Raw genomic sequence first — 22,081 nt, 5'->3', positions numbered from 1 at the left:
AGTCTTGCCTCTGGAAGCCTCACCTGGCAACAATAGATAACCTGTTGATACTCCTTTTCTGGCATTACTAGAAGTCATCATCCCTCCCCTGTCTTTCCCTGCGGACTGTTTCACTTTCCATAACCTTTCCAAGTCTGTGGTTGTATCTTGTGTATTGATTGCTTAGCATATATCCACTTACAAGTGAATGTATCTACATGCCATATTTGTCTTTCTGAATCTGGGCTACCTCACTTGATTTTTTTTCTAATTCTATCCATTTGCCTGCAGCTTTCATGATGTCAATAATTTTAACAGTTGAGTAATTCTCTAGTGTATAAATGTGCCACATTCCCTTCAGCCAGTCCTCTGTATCAGGGCATCTAGGTTGTTTCCAGTTTCTGGCTATTAAGAATAAAGCCACAGTAAACATTGTTGAGCTAGTGTCTGGGATATGATGGACCATCTCTTGGGTATATGCCCAAGAGTGGTATAGCTGGGTCTTGAGTTAGATCCATTTTCTGAGGAACTGTAATATTGATTTCCATAGTGGCTGTGATTCCTCTATTGAGACTTCTCTGTTTAGATCTGTATTTCCATTTTGAATTGCTTCGTTTGTTTTTCTGAGATCTATTATTGAGTTCTTTATACACTTTGGATATTAGTCCTCTACCAAATAAGGAGTTAGTAAAAACTTTTCCCACTCTGTAGACTGCCATTTCATCCAATTATTAGTGTCCTTTGCTTTTCAGTTTCATGAGGTCTCACTTATTAAATATTGATCTTAGTGCCTGTACAATCTGTGTTCTGTTCAGAAAGTCTTCTCCTGTGTCAAAGCGTTCATTGAATTCTAGAGCATGATAGCTGTGTGTTGCCTGTTTTACTGGCCTACTCACCTGGTATGTCCTCACAGAATACCTGCTGGTGCTGATGGCTGGGAGACAGTGATGAGTGAGGGAAATGACAGAAGGATATGGTCTGTAGGATCCACAGGACACTCAGGCAGTGGAGGGGAACTGCAGTAGTGATCTGTTGCAGTGCTAAGGAGAAGACTGAGGGATTGAGTGTGGGGGGAAGCAGAGAGATCTGAGAGAGTCTGGCAGCTGCCTACCAGGTTCTCTGACAGGTGTCACGATGCTTCCTTTTAAACAAATACATGGCTTCTATAAATTCTAATTGCTGAACAACAAACTCAACTATACACCAAGACTTCCTTTAGCTAGTCTTCTTCCAAAAATAAAGGCTAATTTATTCATTCTTTATATAATATTTTATTAAATGTATTTGTGGCCAGGTAGGGGATAGACTAGGCTGTGTGTGTGGGGGGGTGTGTGTATGTGTGTGTGTGTGTGTGTGTGTGTGTATTATAGTCAAAATAAAAAAACGAAACATATTCTGTTTATTGAAAGCATACTGTTAAATCATGTGCACATGAATTGGGTAAACATCTAGTTTATAGTAATATTCCTAAGGTAAAAAAAAACTCTACTATGTAAAGAATGTCCTAGGGGGAAACAAAGCCTTCAGGCTTCAAATTAAATAGGATGTGGAGTCAGGCTTTTGGCTCATGGATTAAACGGCTGGCTTTATGTGACTTTCTGGCTGATTGAATTTATGTGAATCTCTTAACATATAACTCCATTGCCTCATTTTTTAAGTGAGAATACTGATGCCGCTGAAAGGCATTTGAGGGATTTTTAGATCAAATGTATAATGAGTTTGATATTAAGCCACTATTTCTTCCCTGCCTACTGTTTCTATGATTATTATGACCATAAATTTTAAAGTGCATTGTATGCCTTAGAATTCCAGAACTTCTGTCCTGGCTAAAACAGTTGCAAATAAAATTGCATAATCCTCCGACTGTCAACTACTCACCCAACGAAGGACAGATGGACCTCTGCATCACATCTGGCTGTCAAGACGGTCTCTGTAAGGTAAGAAGGGAGGGAAAATAAAAGCGGTGTGTAGAGTCAAGCACAGTCCACAATGTGGTCCTCTCCCACAAGCTACAAGGGAGATAGTTTTGTGTGCTACTAGTGTCTTTTTGTTTGTTTTGTTCTGTTTTTGTCTTCGCCTAGGATAATAAACAGGAAACTCTAAGTCAAAGGATAGGACAGGAGGGGTGAAGGTGAGGGTTGACTGCACCCACAAGCCAGGTACACATGCTTTGGGTTAATAATTGATATTAGAACTAAAAATAACCTCTCCTTTTGCATTTAGAATAGGGGAATGAATTAGCTACTATGTAGGTTACTACTAGAAGAGAAACATTTGTGATTCTATGGATCTATACTTAGAAATCCTCTCGAAGATATGACTTTCTTTGAAAAGTGACCTTTCCTTGTGGAAAGAGACAGAAAACAGTTTCTCCATTACCTGTTATAATTCCAGTCAGATCAAAGAATGAAGTCAGTTTATGTGACTTTATTACGGAGTCCATGGCAATAATCTGATTTAATATTTGATAATCTTATTTAATATTATTTGTTCCATGTGTTCCGTGGAAGCTAATTATATTTCCTATCAATTTTTATTTAGGTAAATTAACCTCATTTATACCTGGCTGTGTCAACAATAGATTTATTTTCATTTCTCTTTCATCTATTTTACTTTTTAATTTATTCCTGGAGAAATTTCATGAATACAGGGATATGTGATCATATCCCACCAATTCTCCTGAACCTACACATACATCTTCCTCCCAAATTCACATTCTCCTCTTTTTTTCTTTTAATAACTGGCTAAGTCCCACTAATATTCACCTATGTGTGCATGGGAGCAGAGCCATCTACTGGAGCATTGGAAACTACCCATGAACAAATACACCAGGAAAATGATTCTCTCTCCCCCAGCAGCTGTCAACTGCCACTAGCTCCTCCACTATGAGTGACCTCTCTTGAGAGCTCACCCCCCTTCTAATCTCTACCCTTTATTTAGTGGCACAGGTGAGGTACATCTTCCCCTTTCAACTGGTACACTTGGTTTTGTATTGGGACACCCCCACCAATAACTGTGGGAAATATATATGAAGAACTGCTCCTGTTACTTGCTGTTAGGACATGTGTCAGTCCCTCAGCTGATTCCTTTGGTGACAGGATGTCTTGTAAAGGTGGGGTCCACTAGGAACTTTTGTGAGGAGTATGGATTCTATAAGAGGTCAAAAGTTCGGAAAGAAAAATAAAGCATCAGGCCAAGTTAGAGAATAGCAGTCAATTCTTCTAGCTCAAATAAAATAGCCCTAATTTTTAGTTACTATTCAATAGCTTATGACATATAGGCTATTAAACTGGAAGAGAGACCCAAAGCAGGGACTGTGATTAGCAGGCAGTAAGATGGATTATTCTGTGACTTGTATACTATTGAGTCATAGTAGACCCTACATTTGGAATGCAGAAATGTCTACCTGTGATGAACATCAGGGTTCTTCACAATCCACACCTCCAAGCCTTGCTAAATAAACACTGTTTAGTAGTTCTGACTACTTCATGCTTTCTTACACTCCAACTCTCTCAGTGTATGGCTCTCCTGTCTCAGACTTGTGTGGCCTCTTTTAAATATCGTCCTCAGCTAAGCTCAGATATCTTGAGTGGATCTGCAGGCTACATCTGCCTGTCTTCGCTCAAGCACATGCCCACCCCTTCCATGCTCTTTCCAAATGCATCTGACCACTCTTCCGTGTAACACTGTAGCAGGATGTTTAAAGGAAGAAAGAAAAAAGAAAGCACCTAAATGACTCATCCACTCGCTCAAATATGGGCAATATTTTGGCCCTCTGTTTAAGTGATTGATACTCAAGTCTTCAGCTCCTCTTCCTCACGCCTTTGTAGCCCATGAGCATGCCCCATGGTTTTCCTTTCCTAAACACCTCACAGGCCTTCCCTAGAGTTCCACCTCTGCACCAGTGTCTATCCCTAGGACCGTATCAGTCACCTCCCAAATCCTCAAAACTGTACACATAGTTCCCCCTCTCATTAGTTTATGCTGCAGTCAGAATAATCTTCCTAACAGTGTGGTCCCTTTCTCTCCTTTCTTAAAGTCCTTATGTCGTTAGAGTCTTCCCATGGCCTGAATACTTGCATGATGTTCTCTGTCCAAACTGCCCCCTCTTCCTCCCTCCATCCTTCCTTCTGTCCCTCCCTCCCTCTTCCTCTCCCTCCTCCCCCTTCTTTCTCCCCCTCCTCCTCTTCACAGTCCACCTCAAGACCCAGAAGTCTTCCAGTTTACTAAAAAGTGCCAACTGTCACTTGTCCCTATGCCCACCCGAACATCACTTTCTCACAGAAGCTTTGCCTGGGTTCTCTGAATGCCCAAGTCCTACAGTGAGATGCTCACATTGGGCACCTGACCCAACAGCACTTGCTACTGGTCTTACCTTCTCTATTTAGATAATTATCTGATTAGCATCTAGCTCTCAGAGGATCAGCAGCATCAGGAGAGTAAGAACTCTGTCACTTTGCCAAGGATTTTTATTTTCAATACTCCCTAGTCTGACTCATAGTTGATAACCAACACATTTTTCAAGAAGCAGTAAAAGGAACCGATGAATTTTAGAAGCTAAACCAGTTATGTTCTTCTTTGTTTTTCCATTTTACCCTACAATGGAGATTAACCAACTGGTCCACAGCAAAATCCAGACTGTTAGCTAAGTTGGTAAATAAAGTTTTATTGGCACTCACATTTATTTACACATTGCTTGTGACTGCTCTCTCACAATAGAGGCAGAGATGAGCAGCTGCAACAGAAATACTATGGCTCACAAAGTAGGTGTTGCCTGGCCCTTGTATAAAAATGTCCAATGCCTCCCTAGGTCCTGGAAGTACAAAAGAAAAGATATTCTAAGAGGGGGAGCCATTCTGTGTGAGCTAACCTGTGCTTCTTTTGTTAGGTGTTTGAAATGCTCATCAATCCTGGAGACACTGTTCTGGTCAATGAACCACTGTATTCAGGAGCCCTTTTTGCAGTAAGTACACATTTTTACAAAACAGCAAGTTCTTGGCAACCCTTTAGACAATCACCTCAAAGACCTGTTTTAAAAAAGATTTCTTCCTTTGCAATAAAGCTCGATAGTGTCTTGTGTTTAAAACTTGAGTAGTTTATTACCATATCAACAAGCTATTTTGTCTTTGATCTATCATAGTAAAGTCACTTTCATTAGAATTTATCATCGTGCTTGACTTTGTGTGACAGCTGAGATCTGAGTATGTGCTATATCACTAATCACATTAACATCGAAACACTAAGGTCAAAGGTGCTGGGGTTTTTTTCTTTAAAAAAGTGCTCTTTTAGGGGACTGGGGAGATGACCTGGTGATTTAAATGTTGATTCATGCAAGGAGAGGAGCAGAGCTCAGATGCCCAGGATCCAAGGAAGTTCTGGTGGGGGTGAAGCATACCTACAGTTCCAGACCAGAAGGTAGAGCCAGGGAATCCCCAGAGCTGGCTATCAAGACTACGTGTGAGAACTCTGGATCTGATTAAGACACCCTGCCTTCATGAATAAGGGGGAGGATCATTCCCCAACATCAACCTTGGACCTACACATGCACACATGTATGTGCATTCACATACAGATGTACACCCCACACATGCCACACACACACACAGACATAGGTGGCAGGGAGGTAGAACGAGGAAAGTGTGTGGTCTGTACTAGGTTGCTTTTAGAGAGTCTTTGGTTTCCTGAAGTTCAGTGGTTATCCGGAAGCCTGTTCATATTTTTCATAACTTATTCTCAGCAGCAATGAATTGCTACTACCACACAGTCATAAGTTTAAGGAGTGGAGGGAGACTGTGTTCCCATTCCTTAGCACCAAGCAGAAATGATCAATTTGCGTTGCAGGAAATACACTTACATCTATAGCTCCACGATATGCTCTGAAACATTCAGGACAGAAGTTGTGGAGAAGGCAAAAAGAGGTTGAAGGATAGGTAAAAGTTTAAATTAGAAAGCTTAGGCAAATGGGATTATATTGATTAAATATGTTTAATGTGATCCAGGTAATTTTGGATCACATATTGTTGAGTTACGCTGTGGTTGAGTTTCAGGTAAAAGTGTTGATGATTATGTCTGAGTGCTCTGCGAATCACTTGCGTGTGTGCTTTGTGGGACTTGGTGACTTCAAATCCTACATTGTTCATAAGAGAGATGTTATCCTCCTATTCTATGTTTATGGTATAATTCGATATTTGAAATGCTATATACTATACGGTGCACTTACATTTCCAAAGAAGATTGGAGTTTATGCCGTTTTGCTTCAAAATCACAGCAAAATGAAAATATAAACAAAACAAAACATGGTATCTGCCCAAAACAAACTAAAATATAATATTTTCATCTGTAAGCCAGAGGCTCTTAAAAGGTGAGACACACTAAACATTCCCTAGTTCATACATAGGATAAAATTTAAGAGTGGCATTTTTTTTCCGAACTCAGCTTACTCCCAAACAATTGAGTTAGAGACTATAGATTTATTCAAAAGGCTTTTCTCACAATAATTGAGCAGATATCCCTAACCCTCTATGCTATCTTAGCTATTTCTCAGCAACACATCCTAGGTTTCTTGCATTTAGTCTATCCTTGGCTTGCTCTTCTTGTTCCCATGCCTGACCTCAGGGTGACTTCCTCCTCCCCCTCCTCCCCTCCTCCCCTCCCTCCTCCTCCTCCTCCCCCTTCTCCCCTACCTCTCTTCCCCCTTTTCCACACCTACCTTGTGGTGAACTCCTTCCCCTTGGTGGATCAGAAGTCCAGCCTTCCTATTTCTTCTGCACATGCATTGGCTGTTCAGCTTTTTGTTAACCAATCAGAGATAATTGCTGAGCATTCCTTACGCTGCATAAATACAGGAGATTCTTCAAAATTCATGACTATGCCTCTGTCTAGACTGTAACTAGATATCAGGGCACAGAAATCAGGGCCTGAATACATAGTGTGCAATACCCACCTACAACCTCCTATTTCTTCTTTAAAAAGGAAAGGACATGTTTAAAAGGGAATATTTCTCCTATTTCTACAATCCTCCCCCATTTCTTCTTTAAAAAGGAAAGAAATTTTTGCTAAAATTACATTATATAAAATCCACATCTAGTTTCTTCATATTTCACATCAAATGTGATTTCATTTACAAAAAATAACAACTTGTTTTTTCATTGCCAAATAGGAAAGTACAACCATGTTATATGTCAAGTTACTATAGCTCTAAACCAATATGCTGTGCTGGGCGTTTCTACTCCAATGTTAAGGTGGTGGAACTGCCTCGTACAGGAGATACGGGGGTTACGTGCCTCACCACTGACTATCAGGGTGGGCATTCCATTTTAGGAGGGCTATGTCTGGTGAGCGCCAGCAGGGAAGCACAGCTGGGATTAATAGATAATCCAAAACTGTCAGTGATACAATGAATGGTTGTGGAAACTGTTGCAGTTTTCCCCCTCAAAGAAGCATAGGAATTGTCCTCATCATATATAGAATAATTACATCGACTTGTCCATGTTATTAGGGTGGTAAAGCTGAAGGAAACTGTTGCTTCTTATTGAAAATAGATTTTAAAAATAGATTTCATTATATACTCTACCCTGATTATAGCTTCCCTTTTCTCTGCTCCTCCCAGTTCCTCCCCACCTCCCCTTCTCTCCAGATCCACTCCTTTTCTGTCGCTATAAAAAAAAAAAAAAAAAAAAAAAAAAAAAAACCAACAGGCTTCCGAAAGATAACAACCAAATAATGCAAGATAAAACATAATAAAATGAAACAAAAATGTAATATGGACGTTGAACACAGTTCAATAGGAGGAAAAAAGTCCCAAGAGCAGGCGAAAGAGTCTGAGATTTACTCTTTCTCACAAGAGTTCCAAAACGAAACAAAACCAGTAAGCCAATAGCGATACAATAGCTATACAATAGGTACACAATAGCTATACAATAGCTATACAGTAGCTATAATGTGTATGCAGACCACCTGGTGTACACCAGGCCAGCCCTGTGCCTGCTGCTTCAGTCCCTGAGCTCATATGTGCCTTGCTTAGTTGATTCAGAGAACCATGATCTCCTGGGGTTCTCTCTCCCCTCTGACAATCTTTCTGCTTCCTTTTCCAAAGGATTCTCTGACCTTTTAGGGGAGGAATCTGATGGAGATCTCAAATTTAATATTAAACATAATATTTGACTGTAGGTCTTTGCATCTGTGAAGAAAACCATTTCAACTCATATTAAGAGCTACCTAACCATTAATCTTACCAATCTGCCTGGAGGAACATAAGGTCTGATGTTGATTTTCAGCCTGATTAGCTTAACAATTACTTCTCTTCTCTTTCTCTTCTCTTTTCTTCCTTCTTCTCTTTCTCTTCTCTTCTCTTCTCTTCCTCCCTCACTCCCTCCCCCTCTCTCTCCTTCCCTCCCTCCTACCTTCCCTCCTCTTTCCTTCCTCCCTCTTCCTCTCTCCCTCTATCTCTTCTTCCTTCTTCCCACTCCTTGCACCTCCTTTCCTCCCTCTCCCTCTTCCTCTCTCTCCCCCATTCCTTACCTCTACCTCTCTCCCCCCTCTTTCTCTTTTCCTGACCACCATGATGTGAGTTGTTCTTGCCCGCTCTGCTCTCCCTGCCACAATGAATAGAAATATCTTTACCATGAATGACCATATATAAATCTTCCCTTTCTTAACTAGTTTTGTTCAGGTGCTTTGTCACAGCACTGCAAACCACATATGATGTTGCTCCAAATTGCCCATAAATGCTGGTGAAACAGTTTGATTTCTTGTAAAATAATTCAGGCAGTAGGGGCAAGTCTCAAGCACTAGCAGCTACCGAGCCTTATTTCTCTCATACCACACACCCAGCACAAGGCTACTGCAGCTCGCTCTGTGGCATCATTCTTCCAAGCCCCAGGTTCACAGAAGCACCGTGCGTTTGGAACATTGCCAGACAACCAAGAGCTGGTATTTTAAGGATTCTGCTTTGGCTAAAAAGAGCACATCATTGCTGCTCACCTTTTGTGAACCAGAATAAGACATGCATGACCAAGTTTAACATAAATGAGACAGGGAAATACAAGCCTCCTCGTGGGAAGAGACGGGGAGCTATTGCTGATCTCAGAGGAATAAGAGCATTATAATATACAGCTCAACCGCCTGAAACACATGTTTACAAGGCCATGAATAGTACAGTTCTTCATTATATATATTTTCATTATATATATATATATATATATATATATATATAAAAGAAACTGGGCTTGCATTTTATAATCATGTTACATTCTTGGGCTTTCCTTTATTCTCCACAGATGAAACCACTGGGCTGCAATTTTATTAGTGTCCCCAGTGATGACTGTGGGATTATTCCAGAGGGTCTCAAAAAAGTACTTTCCCAGTGGAAACCAGAAGATTCCAAGGATCCCACAAAAAGGACTCCAAAATTTCTGTATACTATTCCGAATGGCAACAACCCTACAGGCAACTCGTTGACTGGTGACCGCAAGAAAGAAATCTATGAGGTAATTACAAGACGGTGACCAGAATGCATTCTGGTTTCTTGATTACCTTTTGAAAAGTCTTAAATTCAAGTTGCTTTTCTTACTACCCACTTTAATTTCAGGGAAGATACCTTTTAATAAAAAGGACTCATTCATCTATGTCAGGGTTCCTACCAAAGTGATACACAAGAAATTGCCACATCTTTTGTCTCTGAAACTTATTTTTCCTTAATCTGTACTTTAGTACATGAAAAATGGCATTCTTGGGCACCTGGTATGCGTACACACTTGGTTTTCGTTATTGGATGTTTGTGTTTGCACTGAACTTTAGATCTGCTTGGTCTGTCTGCTACTCATTGTCAGTTCAGGCACCAAAGAATCTTTTAGAAAACAATTTCCAAGATCTCTGTAGGTACCTACACTGTCTCATATTTTTGCCAATTTTAATATAAAGCATATGTGGAGCTATACATAAATCTGGAGAAAAAGAGTATAACAAATATGCCTTCTGTAAAATCTTGCTGCTGGACCTAAGTGAGTCCCTAACCTTTCCCTGCAAACTGTTTTTAAAGTAAGTGTTAAGCCCCCATTTAACTACCTGGAAACCTAATTGTGTGCATTGAAATCGCAGTCAGATTCCAACCAGTTTCCTCTACTTGGAAAATATAAGTGTTCCAGATATTGCTTTGATATTTATATACTCTTTTATAGTCCCTGGTGTACAGTGGCGTGTGAAGCAGCAGGAGGGAGGCCTTGTACAAAAGGGAGTTTCTTTGGGGGAAGGGGAGGAGACATGAAGAAGGGCTAAAGGCAGAGAAAGGGGGACAGAGAAAGAGGAAGAGAGGAAGAGGCCAGCCAGAGAAAAGTGGAGAGAGAGAGAGAGAGAGAGAGAGAGAGAGAGAGAGGAAGAGAAGGGAGAGGAAGAGAAGGGAGAGGGAGAGAAGGGAGAGGGAGAGAGTGGAGGAGGAGGGTGAGGGAGAGAGAAGAGATGAAGAGAGAGGGAAGGAGAGAAAGAGGGGGAGAGCCAGTGGGAGAAGGAAAGGGAGGGAGAGAGGGAGGGAGGGAGGGAGGGAGGGGGAGGGAGGGAGGGAGGAAAGAAGGAAGGAAGGAAGAGAGAGAGAAAGAAAAATGATTCCTTCTTATAAGCTAGGTTGGTTAGCACCTGGTTCTCTGTTGGGTGGATAGGTGGAGCCTACAGGAATTACTCACACCCAGAGTTCAGTCCTGATTTCTATGTACTATCTACATATTCCCCTAAGATAGCATTATCCAATGCCATCGTTATAAATTTCATTTTCCATAAGATGATTTCTGCCTTGGTCAGCTCCATCTCTTCCCTGAACTTCAACTTGTGAAACATTGTGCTAGCTCCATAGATGTCCAATAGCATTTCAAACTTAACCTGGCCCAAATAGAACTCCTGGCTTTTCCCTAGCCTCAGCCCTAAAACTCTCATGTACAACCAACCCCTCCATGCTCTCCAGCCTTATAAATGAGGTTCATGAACAATTACCTTCTTTTTTCTTGTTCTCTTCTCTCTTCTCCCCTGTTATATCCAGTCCATCCTGTGGACTCCACGGTTAAGATTTTCTAGTCAGTACTTCTGTTCCACCATTGCCCCCAGCCCCACTTCCTGTTCCACTGTCTGTCCACACTGTATGATAGCATGAGATCATCACTTGCATCATCACTCACCCTGTTGCATTTGGCTCAGAGTGTCTAACTGGCCACTGAGTTTGCACTATCAGTTGTAGCCCCTGCTGTTTGGAAAATGAAAAGGCAGCCTTGTAGCTTTCCAAATTCTGTATGATGCCATCACTTGCTCTGTCTCTCTTTCTATCTCCCCCTCCCCCTTCCCCCTCCACTTCCTTCCTCCCCCCAAAACCTGCATCCCATATGCCAAAGTCATATTGTACTCTTCTGTCTCTTAGCCATCCCAAGTTTTTGTTCACCCCCCCCCCAATCTCTGCTTTCATTCATCCCTTGGTCTATAGTTCTCCTCCTTAGTATTTGTGCAGCTAGTTTATTCTGATCATTTTGAGTTCTAATCTTATCTTGTTGGGAAGAGCTCCACAGAGGTTTGGTTTGAGTAACTATCTGCCTTAGCTAGGGTTTCTATTGCTGATGGATCGCCAGGACCAAAGCAACTTGGGAAGGAAAGGGTTTATTTGGTTTAAGCCTGCTTCCACATCACAGTCCATCATCAAAGGAAGTCAAGACAGGAAATCAAGCAGGGCAGGAACCCAGAGGCCATGAGAAGTGCTGCTTACTGGCTTGCTCCCTGTGGCTTGCTCAGCCTACTCTCTTATACAACCCAAGACCACCAGCCCAGGGATATAACCACTCACCATAGACTGGGCCCTTCCATGTCATCCACTAATTTAAGAAGTGCCTTACAGCTGGATCTTATGGAAGCATTTCTCAACTGAGGTTCTCTCCTTTCAGATAACTCTAGCTTGTGTCAAGGAGACATAAGACTAGCCAACAAGTGATCTTGTCACTGCCTTCAGCTGTGACCACTACTTAAATGGACAGTTTTTAATTACCCAACTGACTTGTTCACATCTGTCTTCCATGAGAAAAAGAGCTTTAGTAACTCATTCGTCTCCATCCTCCATGTTTGGGATAACAGGAACTCACCAGCTTATGAATGAATAAATGAATGAATGAGAATACAGAACTGTGATTCCAGATAATCTTCATATTAGACAGCTCTGAGGAAATATAAATATTGCTTTAACCTTTCAGCTTGCAAGAAAATATGACTTCCTCATAATAGAAGACGATCCTTACTATTTTCTCCAGTTCACCAAGGTATGTGATGCTATGGGCTTACATCACTGTCATTTGTTGTTAGTTATTAACTGCATTGGACGTTAACCTGGCTTTAGTCAAAGCTATCTTCTCTCACAGTGAGCTTGGGTAGTTAGTGAGTTCTCTATAGCTTTTCAGTCTTCCTGTTTTCCCAAAAATTTTATTGTATTAATGCTTATTCTAGAAATTACTTTTAGGCTAGTACCTAGTTCCCTGAAACATGCATTTAGACAAGCAGAACCAATCAGGCTGGTAGCACTGAACTCCAAACCCTACGTCATGTTACCTCAGACATCAAATGGGGACATGGCATTGGTTTCATCTTGTATTTCAGCTTCAGTCTAGTAATGGTAATTGGCTAGAATGATGGCCAGTGGTGACCAGCACGCAGGCTGAAGGAGAAGTAGGACTATGCTCACTCAGTGCTCTGCAGAGAGAAGGCACTGCAGCCACAGAATTACATCCTTGGCACGTGCTCTGAACGTTCTCTGGAGGAGCTGGGTTTCTAAGTTGTCCTTGCTATATGTGTAGGCTACATTTCATGATAACAGTTTTCTAACAGGCAATAGTACTAGTACATGTCCTCAGGACTACAGACATCCATCCTTAATTGGATTTAGTTCCTCCCTTTACATCTACTAAGAAGACACTAAACGTGCTGCTTTGCTGCATAGTTTTGCAGAGCATGATTGGACCTGCCCTCCTACCCTAAGTGTGACTATGAACCCCTTTCCCACTTGACCTTACATTTGGCAGAAATTCTTTTTTTTTTAATGTTTTTTTGTTGTTGTTGTTTTGTTTTTGTTTGTTTGGGTTTTTTTGGTTTTGGTTTTGGTTTTTTGTTTATTTGTTTGTTTGTTTGTTTTTGTTTTGTTTTGTTTTGTTTTTTGGGGGTCTTTTTTGGAGCTGAGGACCAAACCCAGGGCTTTGGGCTTCTGCCACTAAGCTAAATCCCCAACCTTGGCAGAAATTCTTAGTGTCCATGTACAACATTAATTAAGCTTCTCAGCTGCATTCACATCAGTTTTTATCTTTCTAGTCAGTTCCAAGGATCAACCCCAAATGGTCGTCTTGAAAGAACTTTTTATCTTATCTGAAGTCATTTCTGCTGTGTAGGGGGTTGGCCTAGTGCTGCTTGTATTTAAATGCTAAATACTATCTCCCAAGATCTGGTTCCCATTCCACCAGCAGATCCTCACATACACTAAGTGATGTCATGTAAACCTTGCTTCTCAATTTAACTCACCAATAAAAGGCTAGAGCCTGTGACTGGGCAGAAGAGGGAGAAAGGTGAGACTTGAAGATCAAGAGAGGGGTCTCAGGAAAGACCAAAGGGAGAACAACAGACACAGAGAGTGGAGGAGGCCACCGTGAGAGGAGATGGGCCATGAACAGGTGGCCAGAAAAGCCAGAAAGTAACAAGAGACATTATGTCTGGGAAATAAGTTAGAATAGCTTCAAACCTGCATAATCCAGGCTTTTGGCTTATAAATAAAATACTTGGATTGTGTCTTTATGTGGGCTATCTAGAATTTATAATTTCTTTATACTCCTGAGTCCTTCATTTGAATCTAATAATGTTAAATTTCAATTCCAGGGAGGCAAAGAGGGCCTGTTTGAAGTTTCTCCAAATTCATAGCAATGTCATTTTGAACAAATAAGGAAACTTTGTGAACATATTTAGCAAAGAAACCCTGAGCTCAGGCAGACACTAGGTCTTAGAGCCTAGAGAATGGTAGGATGTAGCTGCTATGTGTGCCAGTCTGTGCCTGTTTGCTCTCATCCACGCTATGCAAAGTAATCTTACAGTGATCGGAGTTTGCAGACCAACAGTGGCTTTCTTCCTCTTTCAGCCTTGGGAACCAACCTTTCTCTCCATGGATGTTGATGGGAGAGTTATCAGAGCTGACTCCCTTTCAAAAGTTATCTCCTCAGGGTAAGGCTCATATCTCTAACTCGATGCCAGCCTCAAAGCCTTTAGTTCAAGAAACTCTCCTCATGTAAAAGGCTTGTACTCCACTTGCCTGGAAACCCACATGATCGTTAATAGGCATGTGGGCATTTTACTGTCTTCATTATTTTCCAGTGTTCAAAGATGCTTGGCTATTAGCCTAAGCTGCCGGAGGAGATCAACGTTCTGGAAATGTATATTAGAATACCATGTTTAGAAATTCTTAATAATATTTGCATTGCTTCTGATCATATACACTTACGTTTAAATATTTTCTAAGTAAGAAGTACTTTGATTAGAATATATAAGGCATCAAGACATCTTTGTCTCCAAGTCATTTCTCTTTTAGTGAAGTCAGCAAAGCAATTCACATCAGGTGTTTATGTAGGGTCGGAATAACATCTTTTCTCTGTCTGCATAGGCTGAGAGTGGGGTTTATAACTGGCCCCAAGTCCTTGATACAGAGGATTGTTCTCCACACACAAATCTCATCACTGCATCCCTGTACTTTATCACAGGTAAGCACAATTTAGTATATACATATATATATATATATATATGCGAGTGTGTGTGTATGTGTGTGTGTGTGCGTGTGTGTGTGCATGTGTGTGTGTGTGTGTGTTTGTGTGTGTAATCAGAATCACTAGACAAATAAGATTAGCTTAAGCTGACAGGCAGGGAAGAAAAATCATATGCTCAATCTCCATTTCCTAGATAGAATTAGTAGATCAGCATGTGCAGAGGCTTAGTCTAAGCAACAAATGAGAAATCATTTAAGTTGGTGTCTTGATATTGCCTGTCCAGACTCCTTATGAAGCAGGGTATATCATCTGTGTCTTGGGGAGAATGCTAAAGGTCAGTCAATTAATAAACATTTTTTTTAAAAAAATGTAGATTAAACAAAATAGAACTGAATTTGATGAAGTAGCTCAAACTTTATTGGGTTGGAATTTGTAATGATAGGAAGAAATCAGACTCTTTAGTGCCTTCCTACCCCACCCCCCACCCACCCCGTTCCTCAGTTCCTCAGCTGCTCCCAACGCCATTCATCAGTAAGCATTTTAATCAAAATAGAGTTAAGTATGGAGGCTGAATAAATTTCCTCAGAAGCTTTAGAAAGTACTGGACTTGGAAATGACTGTGATCTTAGGACTCAGATACTGTGTGCATGCTTGCATGTGCTCATGCATATGTGTGCGTGAGTGGATATGGGTGAGCACACGTGTGTGCACATGTGTGTACAGATCAGGTTGGCTTCACATGTCTGCCTTATTGCTCTCCATGCTATTTTGGGGGACTATGTCTCTCCCTGGACCTGGAGCTCTGGGGACTATGTCTCTCCCTGGACCTGGAGCTCTGGGGACTATGTCTCTCCCTGGACCTGGAGCTCTGGGGACTATGTCTCTCCCTGGACCTGGAGCTCTGGGGACTATGTCTCTCCCTGAACCTGGAGCTCTGGGGACTACGTCTCTCCCTGGAGCTTGCCTATTTGGCTACTCTGGCTGGCCAGTGAACCCCGAGGGTCCTCCAGTGTCCATCTCCCCAGTGCTGGCATTGAAGGTTCCTGCTGCCATGCCTGGCTTCGAAACTGGATAACCTGAATTGGATTCTTCCATTGGCAAAGCAAGCTCTACTCCTGAACCACATCATATCTGAGCCATCGGAGTGAAAAGTTTATACTCAAGGATGCTCGTTCTGCATGCACATTCTGTAAAGTATGAATGTCTGCTATGGAACCAAATAAGAAAATGTTCCCAGAGTTTTTTTAGATCTCACCAGCAAAATTTTGTTACATCATTTAGAGCTCCAGCATGTTAAATAGAAAACCTTTCCATATTTAATATGGGATCTACCTGCCGTAAACATCAGGAGAACTAGGGCTGTAACTCAGTGTTTCAGTACATGCTTAGCAGTCATTTGGTCTTTGGTTTGACCCCTCACACCAACAAAAAGGAAAGAAAAACAGAATATTATATATGTTCTAAAGTTTACAGAGGCATTATACTCCAGTAGTCAATACAAGATCTGGAGCTGAAAAATCTGTCTCGGAATCCAAACTCTATGATCAGTTCTTTGACAGAAAGAAAATTAACCTTTGAGCTTCCATTTCCTTATTAGCAGAGCAGAACTAACATTCCCTAAGTATTATGAAGGTTGAAATACTCAGAGATGTTAATATAGTATAGTAGAACCTAGCATATAAGAAAGCTTTGTATTTAAGGGGGCTTTTTGCTTTGTGTGTGTGTGTGTGTGTGTGTGTGTGTGTACATTTTTGTATGCACGAGGCCAAAGGTCAGCATCTGGTGTTTTGTTTGTTGTAAGACAAGATCTTTCACTAAACCTGCAGCCTGCTTGCTAACAAGCTCAGGAATTCTTATGCCCCTGACTTCCGTCACTGAAGTTCTAAGTGCACATCGTTGCAAAGATGCCTGGGTGTGAACTCAGGCCCTCATGCTTTCCCAGTAAGCACTCGAGCACCTGAGCCTGCCTCTGTTATCATCCTGGTTTTTAATTAAAGCTTATTGAAGTCACTGATAGGACCCACCCAGACTCCTTGTTGTATCTTTCTGTGTGATTACGCATGAGCAGAAGCAAATGGCTTCTGTGTTTACAAAGTACAAACTCGGTTTTGAGCATGAACCATGACATTACTACTATTCCCTCTCTTTCAGCTCATGATATCGGAGCTTCTATACCAGTGGGGAGAAGAGGGTTTCCTGGCCCATGTTGACAGGTATTGAGTCAGTTGTTAACACTTTTGTGGGCAAAAATAAAAACCATCCAGAACACTGATGTATTATTCTTCCTTCTTTTTTAAAGATTTATTTTTAGCTTGTGCGTATGGGCAATTGCCTGTACATAGATCTGTGTACCACATGCCTGGTGCTGGTAGAGGCCAGAACGGGACATTGGTTCCCTGGAACTAGAGTTAACAGACTGTGGTGAACTAGCTAGCATGTGATTATAAGCTGTTGTGTTTGTGCTAAAAAAAAAACCCAACCCTGGTCCTCTGCAAGAGTAACAACTGGTCTTAGGCCCCGAGCCATCTCCGCATCTTTCCTCAGTGTCTGAAAATCACATGAGTGAAACAGGCATTTTGTTTTAGTTGCTTTTCTTATATAGAGCCTTCTCAGCATCAGTCAAGCTTCGACCTGAACTCTTCCCCCCAACCCCTTCCCTACACACACCACAGTGAACCAAGTCCCCTGGGTTAGATTTCACTGTTTTAGCTGGAAAACTATGCACACACCTAAACATGTTATTTGATAAGCAGCTAAGGACTGGGGGGGGGGGGGGCATGAACTGGTTCAAGTGTGAATGATGAAAAGCTCCCTTTGTCAGTATAATGAGACCAGTCATGAATTATTTTTGTTATGTAAATGTGGTGTTTCCTGGGGCCACTTATTAACAAGCAGGATAGGGTCACCTCTTTCCCAGACCAGTGACTCAGCACTTAGATACAGTTCCCTTTCATCTCAAGTGTTCTATCCTAGAAAGGACAATTCCTTAAGTCAACTAAACACAGGGGTCTGTCAGGCAATTTCTGTTACATCGACATTCCATATTTTAAGCAGAAATGAATTCTGCTCTGTTCATTATTATACTTTAATTTCTGCATAGTAAAGGGGGAAAGACTTTTGGGGTTTGTTTTTGTTTTCTAAGTCTTTCTGTACCCACCTCAAAGCAAGGCAGTGTTCTCTTATGAAGCAGTTAAAGCAGAAAACAAATTCTTACAGGCTGGAGTCCAGAGCTTTTCTTGTGTCTGTGGTCAGTGTTCTGGACACAGTGACCCTGATCCTTGCTGTTCTCTTCTTCTAGAGCTATTGATTTCTACAAGAACCAGAGGGATTTTATATTGGCAGCTGCAGACAAGTGGTTACGTGGTGAGTAGGGAGCATCTGGTGTTACTATAAACAATGGCATCTCTAGAGCTGGTGACAGACAGCATGTGGCAGTCCTGGTGTGGAGAGACTGAAGTGTAAGCACTTTCTTGCCAAGGAAAGGTTGCCCTACCGATAATCGATAATCATTCTTGTCAAGTCTTGAGTTCGCTCATCTCCACCATCTGCAACAATTCTCTTTTTAAGACAGGGTCTCCCGTAGCCCAGGCTGGCCTTGAACTTCTGATCATCCTGCCCCCATTTGCTAAGCACTGAAATTGCAGATGTAAGCTACCACATCCAGTTTAGAGTAACCTGGGTCCCAGGAATTCAAAGCAAATAGTCTACCGACTGAACTACAAGTGTCAACCCTGGATTTTGTGTTCCTAAGAAAAAAACAAAAACAACCAACCAACCAACAAACAAACTCAGTTGAAAAATTAACCAGCGATATTACCTGAATAAAACCCATCTGGAGAGATGGCTCAGTGATTAAGAGCACTGACTGCTCCTCCAGAGGTCCTGAGTTCAATTCCCAGCAACCACATGTGGCTCATAACTCCCTATAATATGATCTGATGCCCTCTTCTGGTGTGACTGAAGGCAGGTACAGTGTACTCATACATAAAATAAACAAATTTTTTAAAAATTCTTCAAAAACTTTCAGCAATTATTAGTGTTATAAAATCTAATACAGACACCATGCCAAGGCACCCCCTGAGTAATCATGCCATCGTGTAACAAATCTGGTATAAAGGAGGTTTATTTAGGGAAAGGGAGGGAGAATGACGGCCTGAATAAGGGATAGAAGCAGAGCAAAAAAAGGGGAGACAGAGAAGGACAGAAATGGGGAGAGAAACACGGCCGGGAGCACAGAAGAAAAGGGAAAGAGAAAGAGTGAGAACTGGAGTGTCCAGCAGTCCTTTTATATGTCACACTTGGCAGCGGCAGGTAATGGCTGCAGATGATGATGTCCACCATTACTAGGTCCCTGGGAAGGGTCCAGCCGAATTGCCTATAAGCGAACAGCAGTTGTTCCAAAAATTTGCCCCCAAAATAGTCTGTTTATTACTAAAAATAAATGTAAACCAGTAGTACAGTATTGTAGTCATTGAAGAAAGAGCAGAGACTCAGAGAGTATGCAGAAACAGAGAGATATTCTTCAGAAACATCCTGCATGCAGGCTCAGCCGTTCTCCAAAGTGGTGACCCCAGACAAAGGCACACAGGCCTTCTTAGAAGGGACTGGAAGAACTCTCTAGAAGGATTAAGTAATCTAAAATTTCATTGATGGATATTAGGGGGTCACAGGTGATCAATGGTCTACATTCCTATGTCATGAACTTCAATCATGTGTGATCAGTGGTCTGCATTCTTGTGTCATGAATGTTCAACCATGTGATGAGATGGGGATGCCCAGTGCAGATGGCCCATTCTGAGATAAGATATTTCCCCATTTTTGTGGTTATCCCAAGGCTGTTCTTTTGGAGAGGGTTTTGTTATCATGTTCTGGATTTTATGGTCTATTCCCTGAAGCTGGTGCCTTATGGCCTTTTTTTGAAATCAGACCTTTTTTTTCTTTTAAATTAAAGGCAAGTGGGATCCTTACATGGAGACAAATGGGGATTATATTGTCCTTTCAGTATAATTTAAGATTCTTAAATTCATTAAAATCTTTCGCCTTCTATTCATTAGCCACAAGTATTTGTTTGATATATTTCTATTGTTATTTTTAATTTAGGATGCTTTCTATTATAAAATGAAGTTGGATGAACTGCACAGCTTTAAGTATATTGTTAAAAGTGCATTTACTGTGAAGACTAATTAGTCAAAAATATCAATGTCCTGTGTCTGTCATATATCATTCTCTGTAAAGTCTTTATTAAAAATAGAATTGTTATCAGTCTGATAAGAGTGATTTTCTACCACTCTGTATAGGAGTGATGACAAAAAATATTAATGGCATATTTTTTAAGCAATTTAATCAAAACACTTGTCCTTTCTCCTTAGTTATGTTTTGTTTTGTTGTTTGTTTTTGTTTGTTTGTTTATCAAAATATACACAAAACTTGAAGATGAATCAGCACTTTTGGGATTAAAATACTTTATTTTATTTTATTTTTTTTATTAACTTGAGTACTTCTTATATACATTTCAAGTGTTATTCCCTTTCCTGGTTTCCGGGCAAACATCCCCCTCCCCCCTCCCCTTCCTTATGGGTGTTCCCCTCCCAACCCTCCCCCCATTGCCGCCCTCCCCCCATAGTCTAGTTCACTGGGGGCTCAGTCTTAGCAGGACCCAGGGCTTCCCCTTCCACTGGTGCTCTTACTAGGATATTCATTGCTACCTATGGGGTCAGAGTCCAGGGTCAGTCCATGTATAGTCTTTAGGTAGTGGCTTAGTCCCTGGAAGCTCTGGTTGCTTGACATTGTTGTACTTTTGGGGTCTCGAGCCCCTTCAAGCTCTTCCAGTTCTTTCTCTGATTCCTTCAACGGGGGACCTATTCTCAGTTCAGTGTTTTGCTGCTGGCATTCGCCTCTGTATTTGCTGTATTCTGGCTGTGTCTCTCAGGAGAGATCTACATCCGGCTCCTGTCGGTCTGCACTTCTTTGCTTCATCCATCTTGTCTAATTGGGTGGCTGTATATGTATGGGCCACATGTGGGGCAGGCTCTGAATGGGTGTTCCTTCAGTCTCTGTTTTAATCTTTGCCTCTCCCTTCCCTGCCAAGGGTATTCTTTTTCCTCATTTAAAGAAGGAGTGAAGCATTCACATTTTGATCATCCGTCTTGAGTTTCATTTGTTCTAGGGATCTAGGGTAATTCAAGCATTTGGGCTAATAGCCACTTATCAATGAGTGCATACCATGTATGTCTTTCTGTGATTGGGTTAGCTCACTCAGGATGATATTTTCCAGTTCCAACCATTTGCCTACGAATTTCATAAACTCGTTGTTTTTGATAGCTGAGTAATATTCCATTGTGTAGATGTACCACATTTTCTGTATCCATTCCTCTGTTGAAGGGCATCTGGGTTCTTTCCAGTTTCTGGCTATTAAAAATAAGGCTGCGATGAACATAGTGGAGCACGTGTCTCTTTTATATGTTGAGGCATCTTTTGGGTATATGCCCAAGAGAGGTATAGCTGGATCCTCAGGCAGTTCAATGTCCAATTTTCTGAGGAACCTCCAGACTGATTTCCAGAATGGTTTTACCAGTCTGCAATCCCACCAACAATGGAGGAGTGTTCCTCTTTCTCCACATCCTCGCCAGCATCTGCTGTCCCGTGAGTTTTTGATCTTAGCCATTCTCACTGGTGTGAGGTGAAATCTCAGGGTTGTTTTGATTTGCATTTCCCTTATGACTAAAGATGTCGAACATTTCTTTAGGTGTTTCTCAGCCATTCGGCATTCCTCAGCTGTGAATTCTTTGTTTAGCTCTGAACCCCATTTTTTAATAGGGTTATTTGTTTCCCTGCGGTCTAACTTCTTGAGTTCTTTGTATATTTTGGATATAAGGCCTCTATCTGTTGTAGGATTGGTAAAGATCTTTTCCCAATCTGTTGGTTGCCGTTTTGTCCTAACCACAGTGTCCTTTGCCTTACAGAAGCTTTGCAGTTTTATGAGATCCCATTTGTCGATTCTTGATCTTAGAGCATAAGCCATTGGTGTTTTGTTCAGGAAATTTTTTCCAGTGCCCATGTGTTCCAGATGTTTCCCTAGTTTTTCTTCTATAAGTTTGAGTGTGTCTGGTTTGATGTGGAGGTCCTTGATCAACGTGGACTTAAGCTTTGTACAGAGTGATAAGCATGGATCGATCTGCATTCTTCTACATGTTGACCTCCAGTTGAACCAGCACCATTTGCTGAAAATGCTCTTTTTTCCATTGGATGGTTTTGGCTCCTTTGTCAAAAATCAAGTGACCATAGGTGTGTGGGTTCATTTCTGGGTCTTCAATTCTATTCCATTGGTCTATCTGTCTGTCTCTGTACCA

The 22,081-nt window shown here is 41.4% G+C and overlaps 2 protein-coding genes across 5 annotated transcripts in view; one reads left to right on the top strand and one right to left on the bottom strand.

Annotated features, from left to right (window-relative positions):
• The window catches only part of Erich1 (glutamate-rich 1), a gene marked incomplete at its 5' end in the record, with an annotated part of 52,793,804 nt that overhangs the window by 47,809,100 nt on the left and 4,962,623 nt on the right, over positions 1 to 22,081 (bottom strand).
• The window catches only part of Aadat (aminoadipate aminotransferase), a 38,068-nt gene that overhangs the window by 5,608 nt on the left and 10,379 nt on the right, over positions 1 to 22,081 (top strand). For all 5 annotated transcript variants that reach the window (XR_015639376.1, XR_015639375.1, XM_087588007.1 and 2 more), the window contains exons 3-10: positions 1,784 to 1,916; positions 4,868 to 4,942; positions 9,258 to 9,467; positions 12,195 to 12,260; positions 14,114 to 14,196; positions 14,633 to 14,729; positions 16,884 to 16,945; positions 18,031 to 18,095. Coding sequence is in view for 3 of the 5 variants with exons in the window: in XM_087588007.1 (XP_087444133.1) it covers positions 1,784 to 1,916; positions 4,868 to 4,942; positions 9,258 to 9,467; positions 12,195 to 12,260; positions 14,114 to 14,196; positions 14,633 to 14,729; positions 16,884 to 16,945; positions 18,031 to 18,095 (791 nt within the window). In the remaining 2 variants the exon portion in view is untranslated. The remainder of the gene's footprint in view (positions 1 to 1,783; positions 1,917 to 4,867; positions 4,943 to 9,257; positions 9,468 to 12,194; positions 12,261 to 14,113; positions 14,197 to 14,632; positions 14,730 to 16,883; positions 16,946 to 18,030; positions 18,096 to 22,081) is intronic.

The sequence above is a fragment of the Rattus norvegicus genome, chromosome 16, assembly GCF_021556685.1.
Source record: "Rattus norvegicus strain SHRSP/BbbUtx chromosome 16, alternate assembly SHRSP_T2T, whole genome shotgun sequence".
In the NCBI taxonomy this organism is placed as follows: domain Eukaryota; kingdom Metazoa; phylum Chordata; class Mammalia; order Rodentia; family Muridae; genus Rattus; species Rattus norvegicus.
This window is presented reverse-complemented; position numbering and strand designations above follow the sequence as displayed.